We start from the raw sequence: 21,086 nt of genomic DNA, 5'->3' as shown, positions 1-21,086 counted from the left end.
GAATGATCCATAGATGAGTGTTTCACTGCAAACTACAGATGTAAGAGTCACACTCTTGTTGTGTATTTACATTTTTGATTGTAAGATGCTGTGAAGCAGAGTTCGGACATCTATTGTTGCACTGCTAAATCATCATCCTAGCCTAGTAACGACTGACTTAAGAAAGTATAGATTACGTAATCTTGGTCAAACAGATCAGTCTTAAATCGTTTTCAAATTCATTCGTATGTCATGTTTCATAAAAAACGAATGTTTCAAACAAATTTTGCAAAGTATCTTTTAGAGATTTGCACTACAGATGATAACATACAATGTCCAGAGGTGTACATTGCGCAGCATTTGCAAGAGTAAAATAATGGCTACCTTGGGTAAGCCGACACGCATAGCACTTTTCTGCAATACACTCAGCACGGTACAGTACCTGTAAGCTTGTGTACCGTCAGTCAGCAGACATCCGAACCTGGACCAACGCAACGTTCCTGCCCCAAAATCCAATCAGGCATTTGCAAGGATTCTATAAACGGATTTACTGACATCTGACACCTCCTATACGCGAGACCGAGCCAAACGGTCTCTTCGACTTGTTCGATGGGCCGCCCTCGAAACAGAACAATAACGCAAACGTGTTACTTGGAAGGCTGAAAGTACCACCACCACCACCAACACCGACCGTTGTAAGAGATCATTTACATGCGAAGGCTCGTGTAACAAAACATCTGCCTAACCACCTCAATCCTCACTACGGAGAGAATTTGCGACTCCCGTTGGGTGAGGTTGCACACGTCAGTGAAACTTGATCAACGCAAGGTTTAATTCGTTTCGTTGCGGTCCATTTGCTGATCGAAAGGGGGAGGGGGTGTCGGGAGCAACAAACACTAAATCGCTGATTCTAATCTGCTGTTACTGTTAACGTTTCTATGTGTATTAATAAGTCACGCAACAAGTAAAGGAGAGGTGCACCAGAATCGGAGATCACTTCACAGCAAGGGAATAGAGTATCGGCTCTGAAGGGAACTCATAAAGCTAATAGATGCTTTAAACCTGCTTCTGAAGTAGTTTCTTTAATAGATTATCTCCACAATGTTGTGTCACATTCAACTTCATTCCCCCTACCCAAATATTAATTGTAACTAAACTGTATTAATCTGCCATGTTTTGTACTGATAATTTTGCTGTGATCTACCGTCTCCTGGACCAATGTTCGTTGCGTTAAATCTTTTCAATCGATACATTCTAAACCTATGGAAAAGTATAATAAATCTATTTTCGTCCATTAAGGTATAAAATGTATGGAGATATATGATGGGATTGTAAAACTGCTCATCGAACAGGACATTAAACGAAGAGTGTGAACTCTTTTCGTACATGTGTTTGATCGAATTCCGCCAACAAAGTAGATCTATTTACTAGTGGATGGAGCTTGAAATCGGACCTACCTGATTCCGAATCAGGTTGGTTTGGAATCAATTCCGGAGCCGATTCCGATGCTGGAATCGAATCCGATTCCGGAGTCAATTCCGGAGCCGACTCCGGAGTTGACTCCCGAGCCGATTCCGGAGTTGACTCCCGAGCCGATTCCAGAGTTGAATCCGGAATCGATTCCGCAGTTGAATCCGGAATCGATTCCGCGGTCAGAATCGGTTCCGGGATTTGACCTGGGAATCGCAATCTGCCCCGGTAACGGAATCATAATTGACTCCAGAATTAAAGTTAGCTCCGGAATGTGAATTAGTTCTTAAATTTAAAAAAAAATCAAGTTTTAGAAGCAAAATCAGTCCGGGAGTCTCCATGAGAATGGATCTTGTACTAGTAAATTTTGATTTTTTGCGGTTATCAATACGCAGTATGATTGGACCCAAACGCCAATTTTTATGGCGATGCCGAAGCTGACTCCGTTTGGAAGCCGATTCTATTTTAGGAGCCAATTCCGATTCGAGAGCCGATTTCGATTCCAATGTCGATTCTGAAACCTATTCCGATTCCGAGTATCAATTATGGAGCCGATTCCACAATCATTTATGGAGCCGATTCCGGAATCGATTCCGAGAACTTATTCCCAACCTGCTATCCGAAATCGATTCCAGAAAATTTTGGAGCTAGACGGAATCGATTCTTCGATTCGAACTTCATTTTTCCCATCAGTACTATTTACAATGCCCGTCATCAGTTCAAGCCCCAAATGGACCGTGCCGTCATACGAAAAGCCAAGCCCCCAAGTAGTGGTACAGGCAGGCCTTGACCGACAACGGTTGTTGAGCCAAAAGAAGAAGAAGAAAACTATTTACAGCCATCTACAGATGCTGAGGAGTTAAATCAATAGGAGACAAACAAAAATAAATATGTTTTGTGAAAAGTACAGTGATTTTATTTCCCTTCTTCATAAACTGTTTCTATCCTTGTCCGCGTGCCCATCGCAGGCACACGTACACATCACATAAACACACACACACACACACACGTACACACAGAAACAATCCTTTGCACACCTTCCATTGTAAACCAACGCTCCAACTTGCTAGGATCATTCTCAATCTCAATGTGTTTTATCATTCACTCTCCTCCGTCTATTACTAATGCCTGTGGTGCGTGTAATTCTTCGCCTCAAGCTGGTTCGCATAACAGTTTCCTACCTGTTCTTATACGCCTGTACTTTATGTGTTTGTGTGGTTTGAATGTGAAATGTCTGTTCTTTTCTGATTGATTGTGGTATGACATATGCTAGATACGTGCGCATCTGTATCTGCTACTAGCCTCGCGCGACGGTGTGTTTGATATTTTGGAGCAATTTTGTTAATAGACATAAAACACACTCACTTTCACAAACACACACACACACACTCGCACGATTTAAGCAGTATCGTTACTACGTTTCACGTCGTTGGGGGAGGGGGTCGTTTTCAACCGGCTCTTCTCCCTCCCTGCTATAATTTTCTTCACTGACCCTTGCCTATCACATCCTCCGCTCAGCCTCAGCAGTCTATCTTAGCAACAGTGTTTGTTGATCTCTTTTATGTGATTTCTTGCTTTAATCCCTGTAGCGTCACCATTTGATTCATTCGTTTAACCTTCTTCCAGTGTAATTTTTTCTTCCACTTCTTCTACTGTACCGGGAGGTGAAAGTCGATTAAGTTTGCTATATGATGTGAATCAAATCGCTGCTCCTCGCCTTCCAGTTTAACAGTTTTATCTCAACGTCGTACTAAAACTCGCACAGCAGATCGAAAAGCTGTACCATGGAGGATTTTTTTTTAATGATTAGTCATTATAGGATACATCTTACACGCTAGTACATTTCATTGGGTGCCTACAAATATTACATGTTTAATAAAATTATGTGGTACAATATAGCCCGCCCTTCCCCGCTCTTTCTCTGCGTCTTAATGCACACGTTACATCCAGAACCTATCGCTACCTATTGTTCGATCTATTGATATAAATGTTCACACATCACTTGTTGCGGCTGTGTGATGTGCAACATGTTGAATGGTCTCTTTGCCTCTGCTTTGCCATTTAATGATTTTTCTCTTGTCAACGTTAATTTTGCACAGTTTTTATACATTCATCGTGCAACGCACTTTATCCTAGATTTTGTTGCGATTTCAGATGCGCGTCCGCGGTTTGGTCAAGTTGTGTTACGTTTCTTCTTTTAAATTTGCAGCGACTTCTAGATCACGATGCCACTTGCAAGGTGTTTTGAATCAAGTAATCGAAAAGTTCAGTCGCTTAGGGGATTGTTGCAAATCAATAGTAGAATTATGCAACCATAAAGGCTACTCCAGTCTAATGCGGACTCCATAGTGTGCTTGCAATCGTGCAAAATTACACTACCGGTTTGCAACATTCCCCTGAGCGATTGAACGATTCCATTATATGAATCCATACTCTGTTTTTGTGTCACGCAGCCTGATAGGTGAAGTTCTTACTAAGTGGAGACGATTCGGTTTGGCATCGAGTCGATCCAGCCTTATAAGAACCGATGCATCGATCGGATAGACCCCGCCGCATCTGTAAGTTAAGCTACAGTTTTCTGAACCTATGAGAATTTGTATTAAGTGAGTGGCATTTCCAAAGTGTTCAAACTTTGCGCGTCTTTCGTGCTTGCGTAAAATTCCAACAAACAAAACTTAATAGAGAAAACATAGATTTTTGAATTTTTTACAAGCACGAAAACCACGCTTTCCGTGAATCTAGCTGATCTAAATCGCTTAATGCTGGCGGTTCGCAGTGGGTTTCATCAGCCATCTGTGGCAAGGCAAGAAACGTGGGGCTGAAAATGGTTGAGCTTGAGTAAGAACATCGAACGAAAGACCGAAACATTACAAAGGGCCACAGAAATGATCAATAGGTTACAGATAAAAAAGCTTCAAAATAATTACACCCAGTACATATCACAAAACACATGAGAAATTTAAATAACAATTCCTGGGCAACGGGCTGATAAATACATTCAAGGAGTCCTCAAAGGAGTTATCAACAATTACGACAGATTTGGACAATTTTAAGGCAAGTTTCAATCTACAGCATGTCCTAAAAGCTTCCAAAGGACCAGAGTGGCGCCATAAGTGAACTTTAAAGGTACTGTTGGTTAACCTAATCGCATGTTTGTTTTTTTTTTTTAAATTAAGACAATATGTATAGAGAATAGTGCTCAATAAAGCTCATTCATTCGTCGCCTCATTTTCTTCGCCTGCAGATGTTATCACCTCTTCACTGAACTGGTTGCTATGTACAATTATCAGTGTGTCTCTCCCACTAGCTTGCCACAGGCTGTCTGTTGTCTGTGTAAATAAACTATACAATTCACTAAAGCGCACTTTAGTTCGGTTTAACAAAATCCGGAAACATTCTCTCTCTCTCTTTCTCTCTATTGGTAGCGATGCATTGCTCCATTCCCTCATTTTCCTATCATTACGTATGTCTGCTTGAGCGAGTATATCGTATACAGTGCACATTCGATAGTCCGCACACCGTTTTTGGATTCGCCCTTTTCATGAGATGATGACTGCGAACGGTTAAATGTAATGAAATATCAGCCAGCAGATAAATATCTAACTTATTTGAAAAATGTCAGGCTTTCTGTAAAAAAAAAACGTGAACATGTATACCGCATATCAATTCACTCATGAAGCTAGAGAATCTGTTACAGACTAGCGAATGTGACACTGTGAAGCAAAAAAAAACAATCTAAAATATCATCTAAACACTAACTCATTTAAAATCGTGTAACCGAAGTGGCTTACATCGAAGCTACCTACGCTAACCTTGGCGTACACCGCCCTATATATGGTTGCACATAATGAAAGCAAAAGAGCTTTTTGTAGATCGGAATACCAGGTATGTTTTTTTTTTTATGTTATGGAGGCTGCTGGGGTAGTGTGGGTGGGCTGCAATGAGTGGCGCCCGAAAGCACACCAAAATGCACCCCGCGCGTTACGGTGCACTCACTTCGTTTTGGTGCAGATGGAAATGTGATTCAATAAAATAGGAGCTTCTCTTCCTCCCTCTCTCTCTCTATCTCTCCCTTTCTTTTCTGTACTACTGATATACATTACGTATGGTTGTGCTCGTAGAATGGATTGTGTGATGCTATATAAATAGGTGGAGTGTAAGCGCTCCAGTACATTTTTAATGCACTAATTACACACGCCCGTGTTAGAGCGTTCGCATTTTTTGAAGAAAAAAAAATCATGTTTTGTGTTTACTTAACGCCGGGGGAGGAAGGGGGTGGGGGTCTAGTCTGCTGCATAAAACGGAGTGTTGTGAGTGTGTTTTATGACATACATAATGCTGTTTAGCAGGGTGGGGGCACTTGAGCTAAAACTTAAAGAAAGCAAAAAAACAAACACACACAAATATGCTAACTGCTTTAGTGTAAAGCTCAGACAGCTGCACTATTGCACGAACAGTTTGAACAGAATTCACATTAATCTTCTAAAACATGTAAGCTAAAAAACAAAACAAAAAAACACGCATACACTCACACACAAACGGGACACAAGGTTTTGTGATCGACACAGCTACTCTGAAGGCGTGTGCCACGACTGGGTGCACTTGTTTCCTGCTACCTTCGATCCTCGATTACTGTCGCATAAGGGACACACTTTAAGGGTTTTTTTTTTGTTCAATACAGAGATAGAGTGAACTTGAACGAAGGAATTTTATATAAATCAGCTAGAACACACAGAGTAGCTATGGGCATGAAACGATGAGCAATAGAATCGCTCTAATGACTTTGGAATATGTACAGACAAATAACGCGCCTCGAGAGAAGGTCAACGAATAGCCTTCCTACTCTCAAGCACCTGTTCAGCCGCAGCTGTAATGTCAATGGAAAATGATGCAAAATTGCTTCCCACTTGTATGCCCTATCTCTATTTACAGCCTTTGCGCGTGCCCCTCTCCGGTAAGCGAAGTTGTCACAAGAAACGCAAGCGGTTTGGAAAATCTGCTAAAGGTACAGGTGAATCATGTTTTGCATTGTATTAGCAATGGAATCCTATTCAGCTGTTTCTCTCAATTGCATTTCGACTAATATTTCAGGTGTGGAAGTTCCTGGCCATTTGTTCGCCATCGTGTGGTTTCTTAATACTGTCCCCATCCCCCGTACGTTTGCGTATACAGGGTTTTCCAGGGGTTCTCATAGTTGTGGGACACTTCTTTGACACTCTCTAATTTCAAGTTAACTTCATAAGCTGGAAATTAGTCTCTATGGCACCCTATTTGGACAGGCTCCTTGGCAATTCCTATTGAATTTGTCCAACAAGGGTGCTATAGAGTCAGATTCCATTCCATTATATTAAGTTCATTTCTCGTAAGAAAGAGTTTACAAAGTGTCCCACAGCTATGATAACCCCTGGCAAACCCTGTAAGCGGCGTGCGTCAACATGTTCAGTTATAGTTGTACTGAGAAGTGGTTACAAAAACAATAAATGAAAAAAAGATACGTAACTAAGTGTAGTAATAGTAACTCAATCGGTTGTTGACCGATTCCAACTTGCACACGCTCCCTTCCTCAACATATTCTTCCTAACAGCACACATTACCGTGCTTCAATTCGTTTCAAATATTACCTAATGTATATAGCTACAACATGTATAGCCATGTGTGTCACATACACGAAGCCTTTTCTCTGCCTTTTCTGTGAATTAACTCGCTCAAGTTTACGGTCTCAGAACCTCTCCGCCAAAATACAAATAACATTCGCACTCCCTATTCCTCCCTTGTCTGCTGCATCACTTTCCGCGGCTCACTTTCGCACCTCGCTGCTCACTGCCATCAGAGCTACATCGTCTGATGGTTCCGCCCGAGATGATACTGGTGTCACTGTCGATTATTTTTGGAGAAGTTATGCGATGCCCAGTTGAGCGACGTTTTCCACGAGTTGGCAAGCGCTTCACTGAACTTGAGCTTGAAGTGGGTGCGCGCCTCTTCCTCCGTTTTGTCCAGCACCTAAAAAAACACACACACACAGGGTGGGCGAATAAGAAGAAGGGACACTCGCGGGGGGGCGCACAATACGTACCAGCGTTTCCCGCAGATAGTTCAAATCCTTTTCGGACGACAGCTCCGGGAGGCCGGTTGAGATCATCATCGAGAACAGCGACAGTATCAGACAGCCGTGCTGGCGTAGAATAAGGAACGCCTGGCGAAAGCAAAGCAACAACAAAAACAATTAATAAAGCGAAGCGCTTAAAACGTCATACCTTCCCGCACGTACGCACCTCTTCGCAGAGCGTCTGGAAGCGGCAGAACTCCTGCGCCTCCCGATCCGTCCGGCCGTTGTTGATCACGTACACGAAATCGTGCGTCAGCACGAACGGCACGCGCTCCCGCCGGAAGCCGAACTTCTCCTTGAAGTGACCCAGTATGTGCCCGAAGTCGATGTGAAACAGCTGGCCCGTCTTCTTCACCATGATGTTGTCGGAGTGGCGGTCCGCCACCCCTAGCACGTACGTCGCCACGCAGTAGCCGGCGCAGCTGAGCGTAAACTCCTGGATCGCCTTCGCCAGCAGGTCCTCGGTGCCGTTGTGCTCGCGCAGCCACGCCAGCAGCGAACCCTTCTTGAACGGCGAGGTGGCCGAAAACATGCCCCGCTCCTTCTGGATGTTCGCGATCGTTTCGGCGTTCAGCACCACCTCGATCAGGCCGAGCTTGTGGTCGGTGCTGATGCAGCTGTACGGGTTCATCCGGAAGTCGTACCCGTGGCTCTTCCAGATCCGGTCCATGATGCGCAGCATCTGCAGCGTCAGCATGTCCTGCCGCAGGTCGTCCCCGTTCTTGAAGATCATGTGTATGTCGTCGCCGTTCGCGTCGCTGTTCTCGTACACGATCCAGAGCGGGCGCATCTTCGAGTCCATCACCTTGCACCGGTCGGTCCGGACCGCCTTGCACCGGTAGCTCGGGTTGAGCGGGCTGATCAGGTCGCTGGTCACGTGGCCCTCCTTGGCGAGCTGCTCGATCAGCAGTGTGCGTCCCTTCTCCTTGCTGCCCTTCTTCACGTTGTCCGAGCAGGTTTGCAGGTAGCGCAGGCACTGCATCTGCTTCAGCAGCACCGCCACATGCTCCGGGCTGCCGAGCAGGTACGCCTCCAGTATCAGCCCGAACCGGACCTGCACCGACGGCACCGAAATCTCGGACCGCAGATGCCAGAACAGATAGTGGCCGATGTGCTGGTTGTGCAGGGCGCGCTGCAGCAGAAAGTACACCAGATCGCAGTTCAGGTACGACTCGTGCTTGAGCGCCTGCACCAGCTGGAGCAGGTACAGCAGCAGCTCGTCGTCCTCGATCGTGCGCAGACAGTCGACGGCGTACCGGCGCACGTACTTGTCCGCGTACGCGTAGTCGAGCAGCTCGAGGGCCCGCTCGACCAGCAGCTTGGGCCACTCCTGCAGCAGCGACACGATCTCGGACACCTCGTCCCGGTTGTTCCACTCGACGCAGTAGAGCAGGCAGGGCAGCCCCTGCGGCATCTGCTTCATGCACTCGCGCCGCTTCGCCCAGATCGCGTTACGGTCCTGCTCGTGGATGTCGTTCAGCCGGTCGTTGTACATGTACGCCGACATGATCGCCCGGATCGAGCGCGTGTCCTCGGCGCTCTCGCGATTCAGATGCTCGTTGCGGTGGCTCATCTTGGCCGCGTGCGACAGCAGCTCCTCCTCGCCCGGGTAGACGATGATGCGCCCCTCCGGACCGTACGTGCCGAAGCTCAGCAGCACCGACACGACCATGTTGTCCCGGTTCGGGTTCGGCTCGACCGTGCCGAGCGGGTGCAGAATGTCCTCCGACTGCGCATCCTCCGCGTAGTCCCACGTGTACAGCGTCACCGAGTCCACCTTCAGCTGGTTCTTGTAGTCGTACACCATCGTGTTGACCCACGCGATCGGATTGATCAGCCCGTCCTTGGTGCGGCGCGTCCGTATGCCCGTCCCCTTGGCCGTGCGCATGTTCTCGTACACCACCAGGCACAGGCGCGCCATGCGCGGCACGTTGCTTACGTTGATGTCGAACAGGATCGTCTCGTTCCAGGTCGCGGCGCCACTGTTCACCGTGACCGTGCGCGTGCGCTCCGTTTTGCACAGCGACTTGCCGCCGTGAAACAGCCCAAGCTGCACGCCCAGCTCCTTGTCCGACTCGACGTTCAGCCCGCGTATCTCGTGCACCGTGCACTGCAGCTTCGCGTCGATCTCCCAGCTGGTGATGTACTTCACCTTTCGCAGCGTGTGTGACTGCTGCGACTGGGTGCCGTAGGTACTGCCCGCGCTACTGCCGTACCCGCTGCTGCTGCTGATGCTGCCGCCGTACAGCGAGGTCGGCTTGGCCGACGCCGACCACTGCGTAAAGTCTTCGCGCGCGTCGTAGATGTCGTTCTTGAACACCTCCACCGTGCGGACGAGCCGCGGCACAAACGTGGGCGTCTCGTCCCGCGACAGACAGTCCTGCACGTACTGGAAGCTGATCATCGGGTGCGCCCCATAGATGTACTCTTCCCGCCCGCACACCTTCAATATGTACTCCGTGCTGCTGTTCTCATTGCGCGCCTTCGACGGGTTCTGCTTCTTGAGGATGCGTTTCAGCACCTCGTCCGGGGTCGCCCGGCACGGTACCTTCACCGTCAGCTGCATATCGGTGCTGATCGCCACCACGCAGAAGTCGCCGTTCGTCAGCCGCCGGCTGATCGGCTCGGGCACGTGTGCACCGCTGACCAGCTTGGCCGGGTACTGGTAGGCTATCCGCTCCATCCGCGTCATTACCGCCCGCCGGCTGCCGATATCCTCGCTCAGCATGCTCATCTTGGCGCGGAAATCGTTCACCTCCGGGTTGACCAGCGTCTTCACCGGCAGCTTACTGTCCAGCAGGCTGCTAATGTTCTCCATCAGCTTCGTGTTCTCCGACACGTTGCTCTTCTCGACGAAGCGCAGGATGCCGAGGGTGGGCTGCACGTCCATCAGCCGGGTTTCGGCCTCATTTTCGTACGTCGTGTTGCTGTTCGTCCGGCCCGCCGCCAGGGTGCCGAAGCAGTACTTGTTCTTATCGCCCAGATGGCAGTACAGTGGGTACCGCTCTGCCTCCTCCCAAACGTCCTGCAACGGGGAGGGATTAGAATAAAACGTTTGTTTTAGGAATTGGATCGTCTAGCAGCAACGCTTTGAAGTAAATATTTGCAATCATAATAGATTCAAGTTCTGCATCTGTTTTTATCATTTCTTGAAAATGCTCTAAATTCATGAAAAAATACACAAAACTACCAACGTTAAACATTATCGATTTGGCTTCCGTTCCAATCTTGTGAACGTATTTGAAAACCGGCACCCAGAATGGGTCTATCGATTTGACGTCTACTGCGATTTTGTCGGCCTGTCTATATAGATATAGATACGAGTGAGTCCCTGCAAGGGATTAAATTTGTTACGCGAGGTCCCCTTTTATTTTTGTGTAATTTTTTGTTTGTTAAAAATCATTGAAATACGGTGTCGTTCGCTTCATTTCTGACGTAAAGTTATAAGAAAGAAAACCAAAAATTTCGAAGCTGAACAGAAGAGCGAATAAATTGTGATGAGTCACTCGTCACCCATAAATAGCAATGCAACAGTCTGAAATTGTAAACATCATGCGTTCTTTGTCATATTTTTAGCATATATACATCGCACTGAGCTGCTTCCAACATGTGGATGCATACTTCAGTCTCGGCGTCATAAACTCTACCCATAAAGCATTCCCTATGCCTTGGTTATCTTAACATGTCTAAAGAATAATTTGTTATGAGTGTCACTGGCTTATTGTATGTTTACATATTCTGTATGTTTTCATACTATCAAAACTCCAAAGCTAACAAATAAGATCGATAAGTTGTGATCAAAACTGCATCTGTCAGCAAATTCCGGACAGAAGCGAATAAAAGCTTAGAAAATATAAGCGCCCAAGTCGTAGACAGAAACTAGGCGCATAAGAAGCTCGTCTTTATGAGCCTCTATGACGTCATCCATCAATAACGTTACGTAAAAATAGCAAATTTTCTACACCCTCCTCCCCTAGTATAGCAAACTGTAACGTAGGAAGAAATGATGATGATATTGATGATAATCTATCTATCATCTTCAAGGATTTATGAATCTCGAAAGTTATATGAATCTTCAAAGATTCATGAATCTAAAATATTAATAAAGCCATTAAAGTTCATATATCTCGAGGGATTCATGAATCTTTAGAGATGTATGATTTGCAAAACAGTTAATTTGCGCGATCTTACCAAACATCGACACACAGAATCGACGCAAAAGCGCGTACGCATGCATACACATCCCATCCTGCAGGGGACCCTACAAAACACACCATCCGCATTTTGTCTTTCTTCTTTGGCTCAACAACCGATGTCGGTCAAGGCCTGCCTGTACCCACTTGTGGGCTTGGCTTTCAGTGACTAATTTCCCCCCATAGCAGGATAGTCAGTCCTACGTATGGCGGCGCGATCTATTTGGGGATTGAACCCATGACGGGCATGTTGTTAAGTCGTACGAATTGACGACAGTACTACGAGACCGGCGCATTTTGTCTAATCCTCCACAAAACGAAGGATACACAGCACGTGCAAGCGTCATCGTTTAGATTCAGCTTTCACCTTAATTGCGTACTAGGGTACTAAAATAAGTTCCTTATACTTTCCGAATATGAATTCATACAGGTCTGTCGAAGTCGATCTAGGATATCCTGTATCTTCTCCGTTAACATGGGCAAACCAGTTTGTGCATGCCGATCTGTGGTGGGGTACCGATTTGGCAAGTTCATTATTAATTTCAAAAACCTATTTCGAAGTGATTGTAACGATTTTAGATTTGAATTTGAACATTTATGCCAAACATTGCATCCCTAGATTATCGATGGCAAAACAATCTGACTGTAAATAATCATTTTGTTTTCCAGTTACGCTCTATTGTGGAAGTTCTGGTGCCAGTTCTGTATGGGACTACTAGGGTTTGAGTTTATATTAATTTTCCAGTCGTTCAGATACTTGACAAACGTGTCAAGGCTTCTCTGAAGTCCGGTACCAACGTGTCACCAGTGTCATCCACGAACACGGCCAGATCAATGCCAGACCTCAATGCAGGAACATCGGCCGTATAGCAATTGTACAACAGAGGACCGATAATGGACCGTCTCCCCGTAGCAAAACAAACTATCCGGCTGCGTGGACTTGCCAAGAAGTCCCGATAGCCTGTATAGGCTGGCATGACCATGTAGGTTGTTGCTTCAAAAAGAAGAATAATGAGAAGCTCAAGCTCTATGATTTTTTGGAGATGTATGAATCCCATGAATCATGAATGGATTCATGAATCATAAGTTTCATAAGTTTCACAAGAATTCATAAGTTTTTTGAGATTCATCAATCTTTGGTGATTCAAGAATATTTGGAGATTCATCAATCTTTACATCTGGGATTCAGATTCATTGAATCATTTCAAAGATTCATTCAGATTCATGAATCTGAATCAGATTTACCCTAGTTACGATACACTAGTTACGATGCTTGGTATTTTGATCCGCGATAGTAGCGTTTTGATTGGTGCAGCATCCCGCAAAGATAGGAAGGAGATAGAGAAAGGATACTCACTCTCCTCGTCATCTTTGCTCTCGTATAATAAGAGCATGTGATAAGCGCCCAATAAGAGAGAGGAGCATTAGATCTTCTCACACTAGCGACTGCGAGACATGGTGAGAGTGTGGATCAATAGAGCTACCTCCTGATTTGATCTCCTCAACAGATGTTAACCTCCCCCTCTACCCGATGTAACAAATCGTACATAAATAATGCTAACAACATCCTTGATACTATGATAAGATTTGAGGTGTTACTTTGGGCACTTACCGACTTCAGTTCATCCAGTGTAATATGGATCGGTATGTACATCGTGATCATCACGCCGTTCGGCATCAGGAAGATCAGTTCGGTCGTCTCGTCCGGATTCTTCCAGAATCCGTAATCGAACCGTGGCCGCTGCTGTTGCTGCTGCTGTTGCTGTTGCTGTTGCTGTTGCTGTTGCTGCTGCTGTTGCTGCTGCTGCTGCTGCTGCTGCTGCTGCTGTTGCTGCTGTTGCTGCTGCTGCTGTTGCTGCTGCTGCAGATAAATCCGGTGTGGAACGGACCAGCTAGAATCGGTTCCCCCCGGCATCGTGGTAGTGTTGCGCTTCATGGTAGTCGTCGCGTTTCGCATCCGTTGCCTTAGCCGCACCCCCTCCCTTCTTCCGGGCTCTAGTAATCCGCTTCCTCTAGATGCTTTTTGAGCTATTGGGGGTGGCGCTTGCTGGAGAGTGCCTCTCACAGCGTGGAGCAATTTAATTTCCTGCCGCGCAAGAAAAAGGGCTGCGCATGTGCTTGAGCTACGCACAAAGTGGGGGATAAATTCTTCAAGGCAAGCGTAATTCGAGCACACCACAGTAAAGAGGGAACAACACACCACTGCCGCGTCCCACCTCTTGTTGTGTGCCTGCGTGTTCTGGAGTGTTGGTTTCCTGCCACCGTTGGCCTTACTGCGGCGCCATGGAATGATCCCGTTTATGAGGGGGCGAAGAGCGTGCTGATGGAGTAAGGGACGCAAGAGGTTCGCTCGGCGTTTCTTTTGATAGCAAGTCGTCTTAGTCTAGGCAGCTGGTCGACGCATGAGGCAACAATTGTTTGTTTTAAGCATATAACACTGTTAACGTTACTTTACGTATGCACTCAGTCCAAAATATCTAACTGTATCGTTTTAATGTTCATCTGCCGAGATGAAGTTCGCGGGTTGCGCTTATCGTCTTTTATACACAAATCATCAATAAATACTTGAGACGGTACAACACATATTTTGCACGTATGATAAATTACACACCTAGCCCCTTTTTTAGACTTTAGGGCCCACAAACACATATACACACACACACACACACAATATTGCACTTCAACCAGGATTCATTCCTATAGCTCACATTTCTTACTTCTTCCTTTACAATAATTTCTCGTCTGAAATCGGTCTACCATCGCGGTTTCGATCGCGGATCGGTGAATGACGAATGCAATTACATTTCCAACTTGTCCAAGGGTCGTTCGTTGCGAATCCAGTTTCAAATGATGCTTCGCTTACTGCCTCAGAGGGATCTTGCGCACTAAATGGGACGAGGGGACTAGTTTTGGCGCACTCCTTCCTCCAGCAATGCGTGTAGCTAAGACTGCTTCTTAGCCGGTTGCTGGGCGCCCATCTAGCGTCCGCTCACAGCATGTTAGCCCTAAAAAGGAAAAGAAACACAATACATTCAATTAAACATGCGGATGACCTCACACAGCGGTCGAGATGGCGCGACGCGGGATGTGCGCATACGGCCAACTCGATACATGCGCCCTAAGACCTGTAGGCAAAAGCGTTAACAATATTTATACAAAAGTAGCTGGATAACCGAGGCGGCAAAATCATGGTGGACGCAACGCGAAGACGAAATGGTCGTAAAAATGAGGCAACCGGCGTCGCGAGCTTGCCTCCATGCGCTTGCTGAGTGTAAATCAAATGAGCAAAACCCCGCGTTCGAATTTCCATCACATTTGCCTTGTGTGCGTTTTGCAGATGTGGCACATACGGCCGTGTGTCCGTTGCGGGTAGGCGGCAAAGCTACATACGGGCTCCGACCGTGTTATTTGTTCCTAGGCAATTTGCTCTGAGCAGCATCAACTCATTAATTGCACTTTTATCGATGATACTAACCCAATTCGGGCAATCTTTAAACTCTCACTGATGACACTAACACTATATTTTTGCCAAACACGGCAATTGAAAACGTTCGCGTCTGTGTACGCACAGCAACGCTCGTCCAAGCTAACGTCTTCCCACTGTGCCTGCACGAATCGACACGAACGGAGACACACTACGGGTAGTGGATCCTTCCAAGTAGCCTAAACGACTGACCGCTGCCGGCAGAATTTTTATTGCCTCAACTCCGACCCAATGCACCGTTAACGGTTCAACGGAAAGATGGAAAGCGAAACAAAGATCCTAGCTGCACAACACAGCAGTAGAACAATTTCACAGGCACACAATTACCCGCCAGGGTACGAGGAAATCGTGCAGAAAATGGGAGGTAAGCGACACACATCACCGCGAGGGACGGTCCATTGAACAGTAATGCACCGGGAGATGGGCCACCAAACGGACAACCGTGCGCTTTCGTATTCGTGCGCTTCCGTTGCATTGAAGTCTTTTTGGTCAGAGCGAGACACAATTTTCGTGATAATTTTAACTGTACCGTTACATCCACCGTTCCGGGTTGCTATCGAGACAACAGCGAGATGGAACATTATCGGGCGAGCAGACAAATCAATTCTAAATTGAAGTCTGATCTTTTGTTCTACTTCTTTTTTCGTTGCGCGTAGTCATGTCTGGCGCGTGCTTCCAGGTAAAAAGTTGAAAGTCAGACTGTTGAATTTGGTCGGTCGACCCACGGGAACGATACATAAGCTTTCGTTTTTTGTTTGTTTCTCAACTGGAAAATACATGCTTAAAATCTTTCGTCAAATTATTAGCCAACAGACCAATAAGATTGTTTTTATCTGATTTTTGTTTAACACGTTCAGCCTGGTGGTAGATCCCAGGGCCTGCCAATGAACTTTCCTATATGCCGGTGGCAGGCCCTGGGGAAAATTGCGTTACCACCAACGAAAACAATGAACATAACTGTGGTAGCTTGATGCTCATTGCTGATACTCAATAAAAGTGCGTCATGATATGTCGAACGCGACATGCGAATGCTTGAGTCCAACGCGATACTCTGACTGACAAGCTTAGCTTAATGCCAGCGCAAGCATAATAATGATTTGTTCTGGCTGTGAACAGTGCTGCCAAATGCTTCTGTTACAGTCACCAACACTCATGACTGAAACGAAGCTCAAATCAGCTCACGTAAACAACTGAGATGATCAGAGGTAAGACTCAAACAGTTGGTGGACCAATCACATGCTTGATGACATTTTGTTTAGCACCCAACTCTTGGTCACTCACTTGGTCACGTCATTACCGGCGGTGATAATCACGACATTCTTGGTATGTACTTGGCGTGCGGTCCCAAGCAGCAAAATGAGCATCCTTTCTCGCTCTGACTGTTGTGATTTTGTGGCGGGTCAAACAGAGTGAGAGAACATGTTCATTATGTTTATTGGAACTAATCGCAAGCACCGTATATCTCCCATGACCATCGCGATGATCACCGACTGAAAATGTCGCGACCAAGTGACTGACCAAGAGCTGGTTGCAAAAATGTCACCAAGCATGTGATGGACGCAAAAATACCTCTGATTATGACAGTAAACATGACGCTGACATGACGTGACGCTGAGATGATTTTGTTTCAGCCGGAATTTGTCATGGCTATGTCAGTGACATTTTGCAAAACTGATCACAGTAAAAAAAAGTCATGACATAGTGACTGAAAAAGCGATGGTCGCAAAAATGCCATGAAGCATGTATTGGTCATACCAACCTTTTTGAGTATCACCTCTGATAATCACAAATGAGTACGTGACGCTGATATGGATTTTGTTTCAGTCAGATTTTTTTATGATATTGGGGCCCTTCACGATTCTAGTCAGTTTTTTTTTTGTATGGAGTTTGACAGTTGGAGGCTGAAATCATGTAAACACTCCATACAAAACCACACAAAAAACTAGCCTGCAATTTTCAGTCTAGATTATTCTAGCCTCAAAGCTAAAATTAGATTCGAGTACCTGCTCGAAAACACGGTGTTGTTTACATTTACCCCAAGGAGCATTAAAGAGATCACGTGGTGGAATCTAGAACTAAAGTGTATGTAGTCGAGGTGGTCTCATAGCATGTTTTTTAAACCAAATTTGAATATCATTTTTTAACAGAATGAGTGAAAACGTTTGTTCAAAGAATCTTTCTTGAGGCGTGACGAATACTCAAAACACTCTTAAAATCTTCATTCAGAAGCAGAAGCGATAAAAATCAGCCTTCTAAATTCATAAACCTTGGGATAAGCCCTGTATATTATACTCAATTAGATAGCTGCTCGAAAACAGCTATCCAATGCAAACAGCTGACAGGCTGAAATTTCAGCCTACCAACTTACAACGGAAAGGGCCCCATTGACAGTGACATGTTGCAGCACTGGGTCTGGACACACTTGCTAGGAGATGTTATAATGCCCAATGTACGTTTATGTCCAAACTTATTGTCGGTGAGATAGATTTGCCAGAACTATTGGCTAGAGTCAATACAACTGTCCCTCCTAGAGTGTTCCGTAACTACAGACTAATAAGAACTGACCTTATAAGACGTGCATACAGCGAGAACGACCCTATGACTGCGATGGCCCGTAAATTTAATCAGCGTTACACTTTATTTGACTGGCACCAACCTACAAGATTCTGTTGATGCGTCTTGACATTATACACTGCGTTTAACCTGCTCTTTGTGATAGTTATTTAAGGATCTAGTTTTAATTCAGTGATAAGGCCACTTGTTTGGCCAATCACTTAAATACAATAAACAATTAAACAATAACTGTTATTTTACTTGCCCCCTGCTGAGAGAAGAAAACAGTGTTCTAAGAATGATTGCAGTTGATAAAAACCTCATCCTACATACGACAGCATTGATGCACGGTGCAGAGTTGAAATTATAGCGAAAAAACTCATTAGGATCAAAATCCACAGCTTTGCGTTCTAGATGCCGGCGAAACGGAAAGTTGATGAAAATCAGCGACGGACTGAACGTGTTAGCATTGATTCGAAAACCGAACTAAAAGTGCGTCACAACTTTTGGTTCCATTTCTTCAAACTCGCGAATCTGCCAACGGGCTTAAAAGATAATGAAAAAATATGGCTGCAAACATGCACCTAACATTGAATAAAGTAGTGATGGGAAAAATGAAGATTTCGTCGGAATCGATTCCGGCTAGCTCCGAAGTTGTCTGGAATCGATTGCGGATAGTAGGTCCGGCATCAGTTTCCGGAATCGATTCTAGAATTGGTTCCGGAAACGGTTCCGGAATCGAAATCAGCTCCGGAATCGGAATCAGCTCCGGAATCGGAATCGACTCCGGAATCAGAATCAGCTTCCGAATCGCAATCGGTTCTGGAATTGGCTCTGGAATCAAAATCGTCTCCGACATTGGAATTTACTCCGAAATCAGAATTGGCTTGGATTGGTCCGATTCCGAGCTCACACCACAGGAACAAAGGTCTTCACTTTCGCAATACGCAAAACAAGAAGTTCACTTTCTAGGCAAAAATATACAATATGACGGTCAGCAAGTGGGGTACCCAAAAAGACAAAATTTGTTTTGAGCCGATAACGCATGCGATTTTCCTCCCATGGCCCAACGTATCGGCCGTGTTTCGTCCCGCGCCCGTGCAACACAGAATGTGCAGACAGATCCTATTATCCCCGGACTGTCCGGATTTGTATCAACCATATTGCCTTGCTTGCCTTTTTAAAAGGATGCAATGTAAAATAAAAACAAATTTATAACAGTAAAACGTCCGCAGCATTCAGTGGCAGTGAGCCCGCGGGGTGATTTTCTCGCTAACAACACACGAACCCGCATTCGGTCGCGCAGACTGTCCAATCCATTTCCACCACAGCCGATCAGAGAGCCTAAAAGGTGTAAAAGCAAATCGATCGTAGCATTAACAGTAATGGTTGAAGTGAGAGGGACATGCCTTACCCGCCCGATGGATGGTACCATCCTCCACTCAGTGCCTGCCGCTGCTGTCTAGTGACCGACATCGCTTCATCGGGAACCATTCGTACGGGTGCTGGAGCTGCCGGAGTTGGAGCTGGTGGAGGCTGGCGGTGCGGACACTTTCCGGCTGCAAGTGCATCACGGTGGTATGTAGTTTCGTTGCACACATCTTGACACACACACACATACACACGAACAAGACGGAAAGAAAACACGAAAACAGGGAAAGGTGCAGGTAGCGTTGCTCGCGTTGTCCGTGATAGGTTTAGCAGAGCGTGGGATTAGGAGGAGGGAGGCTGGCGGTGGTTGGTATGATGCTATTGATTGTTGACACGGGCACACACAGGCGCACACGCACAGGGTCACGCTTGATTGAAGTAACAAATTCGTGTCACAAAAAAAACGATGCCTTCTCTTTCCTCCACAACCCCTGCACCAGCTTCCTTGGCAGCATCAGCTGCCCTGGCGAACGATGACAGTCCCAGTGGGATGGGGAGCCCGCTAGCTGTTGCAGGATCTGCTGGTCAGTTGATTGCAGAATATCGGATACGGTCGCCCTGCACACACATACACATAGCACACTTTACACACACATGTATTCACACACTGTCCGCCGATCCATCGCTGGGTTCGTCAAGCGCACGGATGCACTGCTGGCTGTGGTAGTGGCTGCTGCCGCTTGCTTCTTCCTGCTGTACACCGTCGGTTCGGTCCGGTAGGGAGGTAAACAAACAATGGCAACGCTCGCCCACAGGCCGGGGACGGCGGCGATGGTCAAACGGGTGAGTACACCAGGGAACACCTCAAACAATCTGCAAACACACACACACACGCGCTCACTGACTCACTCACAAGTCACTTTTCTGTGCCGTTGTTCCGTGCCGTCTGCCGTCCCTTGGTCACTTGGGTGTGCGTGTCGGCGTGCGGCGTCATCCTTTGCTTTTCCGGCACGTTGCGCCGCGTGGGGTCACTGGGCCCCCTCCTGTGGAGCCCCCTTCTGTGTGCTGGGCCTGGGGCTGGACGTGCGGGGAGACCGTGTCCCGCTGTTGCTGGTGGCCGCTATGATGACGCCGACGGCTTGCACTTTTTCGGTGAAGACGCACCTGCGTACCGCGATGGATGGTTGGAAAGCCGGACACGACAGGGACAACGGCCACTCTTTTACCTGCCAACCTTGGCGTGCCAGACCAATCACCAATGGATCGATACACGGATGGTTGTTTTTGTTGTGTCTGGCGTGCGTGTGTACGAGCGCGCGCGCGGTCACCGGGTGGAAGGTGTGTGTGCGTGTATGTGTATGTGTTTGCTTCTATGTGCATGTGTGTGCGTATGTGCACGCGCGTTTACAGCATCGGCTCGAAGAGGTCGGCCAACAAAAACACGGGGTAAAAGACCAAAAGTAAAGGCCGGGCTACATTGATCGTACTCCTGAGTGTAATTTTTGTGAACGCGTACGCCATCTAGCGGTGGCGGGTTGAAGCTACATGTTGGTATAATTTATCTGTCAAAAAACGTTTTGGGTCGAGGAGGCTATAATTTTACCCAATGATGGATACAGATTGGAAGATGGGGAAAAATGTGGCCCAGTGCTTTGTATGAATGACGATTTGTCCAACAACAACAATTAACGGCCTACTTTGTTGCAATTTATGGACGTTTATCAACATTTCCTACGGCAAACAGGTGCCTGGTCGAAACTTGATGAGACACCAAGTATGAATAATTTTGGCACTTAAATTATACCCACATCTAGCTTGCGCTGGTCGCCGCCAGATGCGCTAGTGAAAATCAAAATTACGCTTGCGAGTACGATTAATGTAGCCCGGCCTTAAGGCTCAGCCCTCTACGTTAAGGCCGGGCTACATTGAT

The 21,086-nt window shown here is 46.4% G+C and overlaps 1 protein-coding gene across 3 annotated transcripts; it reads right to left on the bottom strand.

Annotated features, from left to right (window-relative positions):
* Positions 1 to 2,338: 2,338 nt before the first annotated feature.
* LOC120905815 (phosphatidylinositol 4,5-bisphosphate 3-kinase catalytic subunit beta isoform) lies at positions 2,339 to 20,499 on the bottom strand. 3 transcript variants are annotated; one of them, XM_040316996.1, is made up of 6 exons: positions 19,200 to 20,499; positions 19,074 to 19,129; positions 13,361 to 14,753; positions 7,722 to 10,580; positions 7,523 to 7,642; positions 2,339 to 7,449 (listed from the first exon to the last, which is right to left on the bottom strand). In XM_040316996.1, the coding sequence occupies exons 3-6, from the start codon at positions 13,703 to 13,705 to the stop codon at positions 7,321 to 7,323; spliced, it is 3,453 nt and encodes a 1,150-aa protein (XP_040172930.1). In that variant the 5' UTR covers positions 13,706 to 14,753; positions 19,074 to 19,129; positions 19,200 to 20,499; the 3' UTR covers positions 2,339 to 7,320. The 3 variants fall into 3 exon arrangements, with proteins under 3 accessions (XP_040172930.1, XP_040172931.1, XP_040172929.1); XM_040316997.1 differs by lacking the exon at positions 19,074 to 19,129 and having other exon boundaries at positions 19,200 to 19,344; positions 19,407 to 20,499; XM_040316995.1 differs by lacking the exon at positions 19,074 to 19,129.
* Between the last annotated feature and the right edge of the window lie 587 nt (positions 20,500 to 21,086).

The sequence above is a fragment of the Anopheles arabiensis genome, chromosome X, assembly GCF_016920715.1.
Source record: "Anopheles arabiensis isolate DONGOLA chromosome X, AaraD3, whole genome shotgun sequence".
Lineage (NCBI taxonomy): Eukaryota > Metazoa > Arthropoda > Insecta > Diptera > Culicidae > Anopheles > Anopheles arabiensis.
This window is presented reverse-complemented; position numbering and strand designations above follow the sequence as displayed.

Coding starts and splice junctions, on each gene's coding strand:
- LOC120905815 (XM_040316996.1), bottom strand. CDS start 13,705: ATGCGAAACGCGACGACTACCATGAAGCGCAACACTACCACGATGCCG. Junction 10,581..13,360: donor CACTGGATGAACTGAAGTCG/GTAAGTGCCCAA, acceptor TCCCCGTTGCAG/GACGTTTGGGAGGAGGCAGA. Junction 7,450..7,522: donor ACTATCTGCGGGAAACGCTG/GTACGTATTGTG, acceptor GTGTTTTTTTAG/GTGCTGGACAAAACGGAGGA.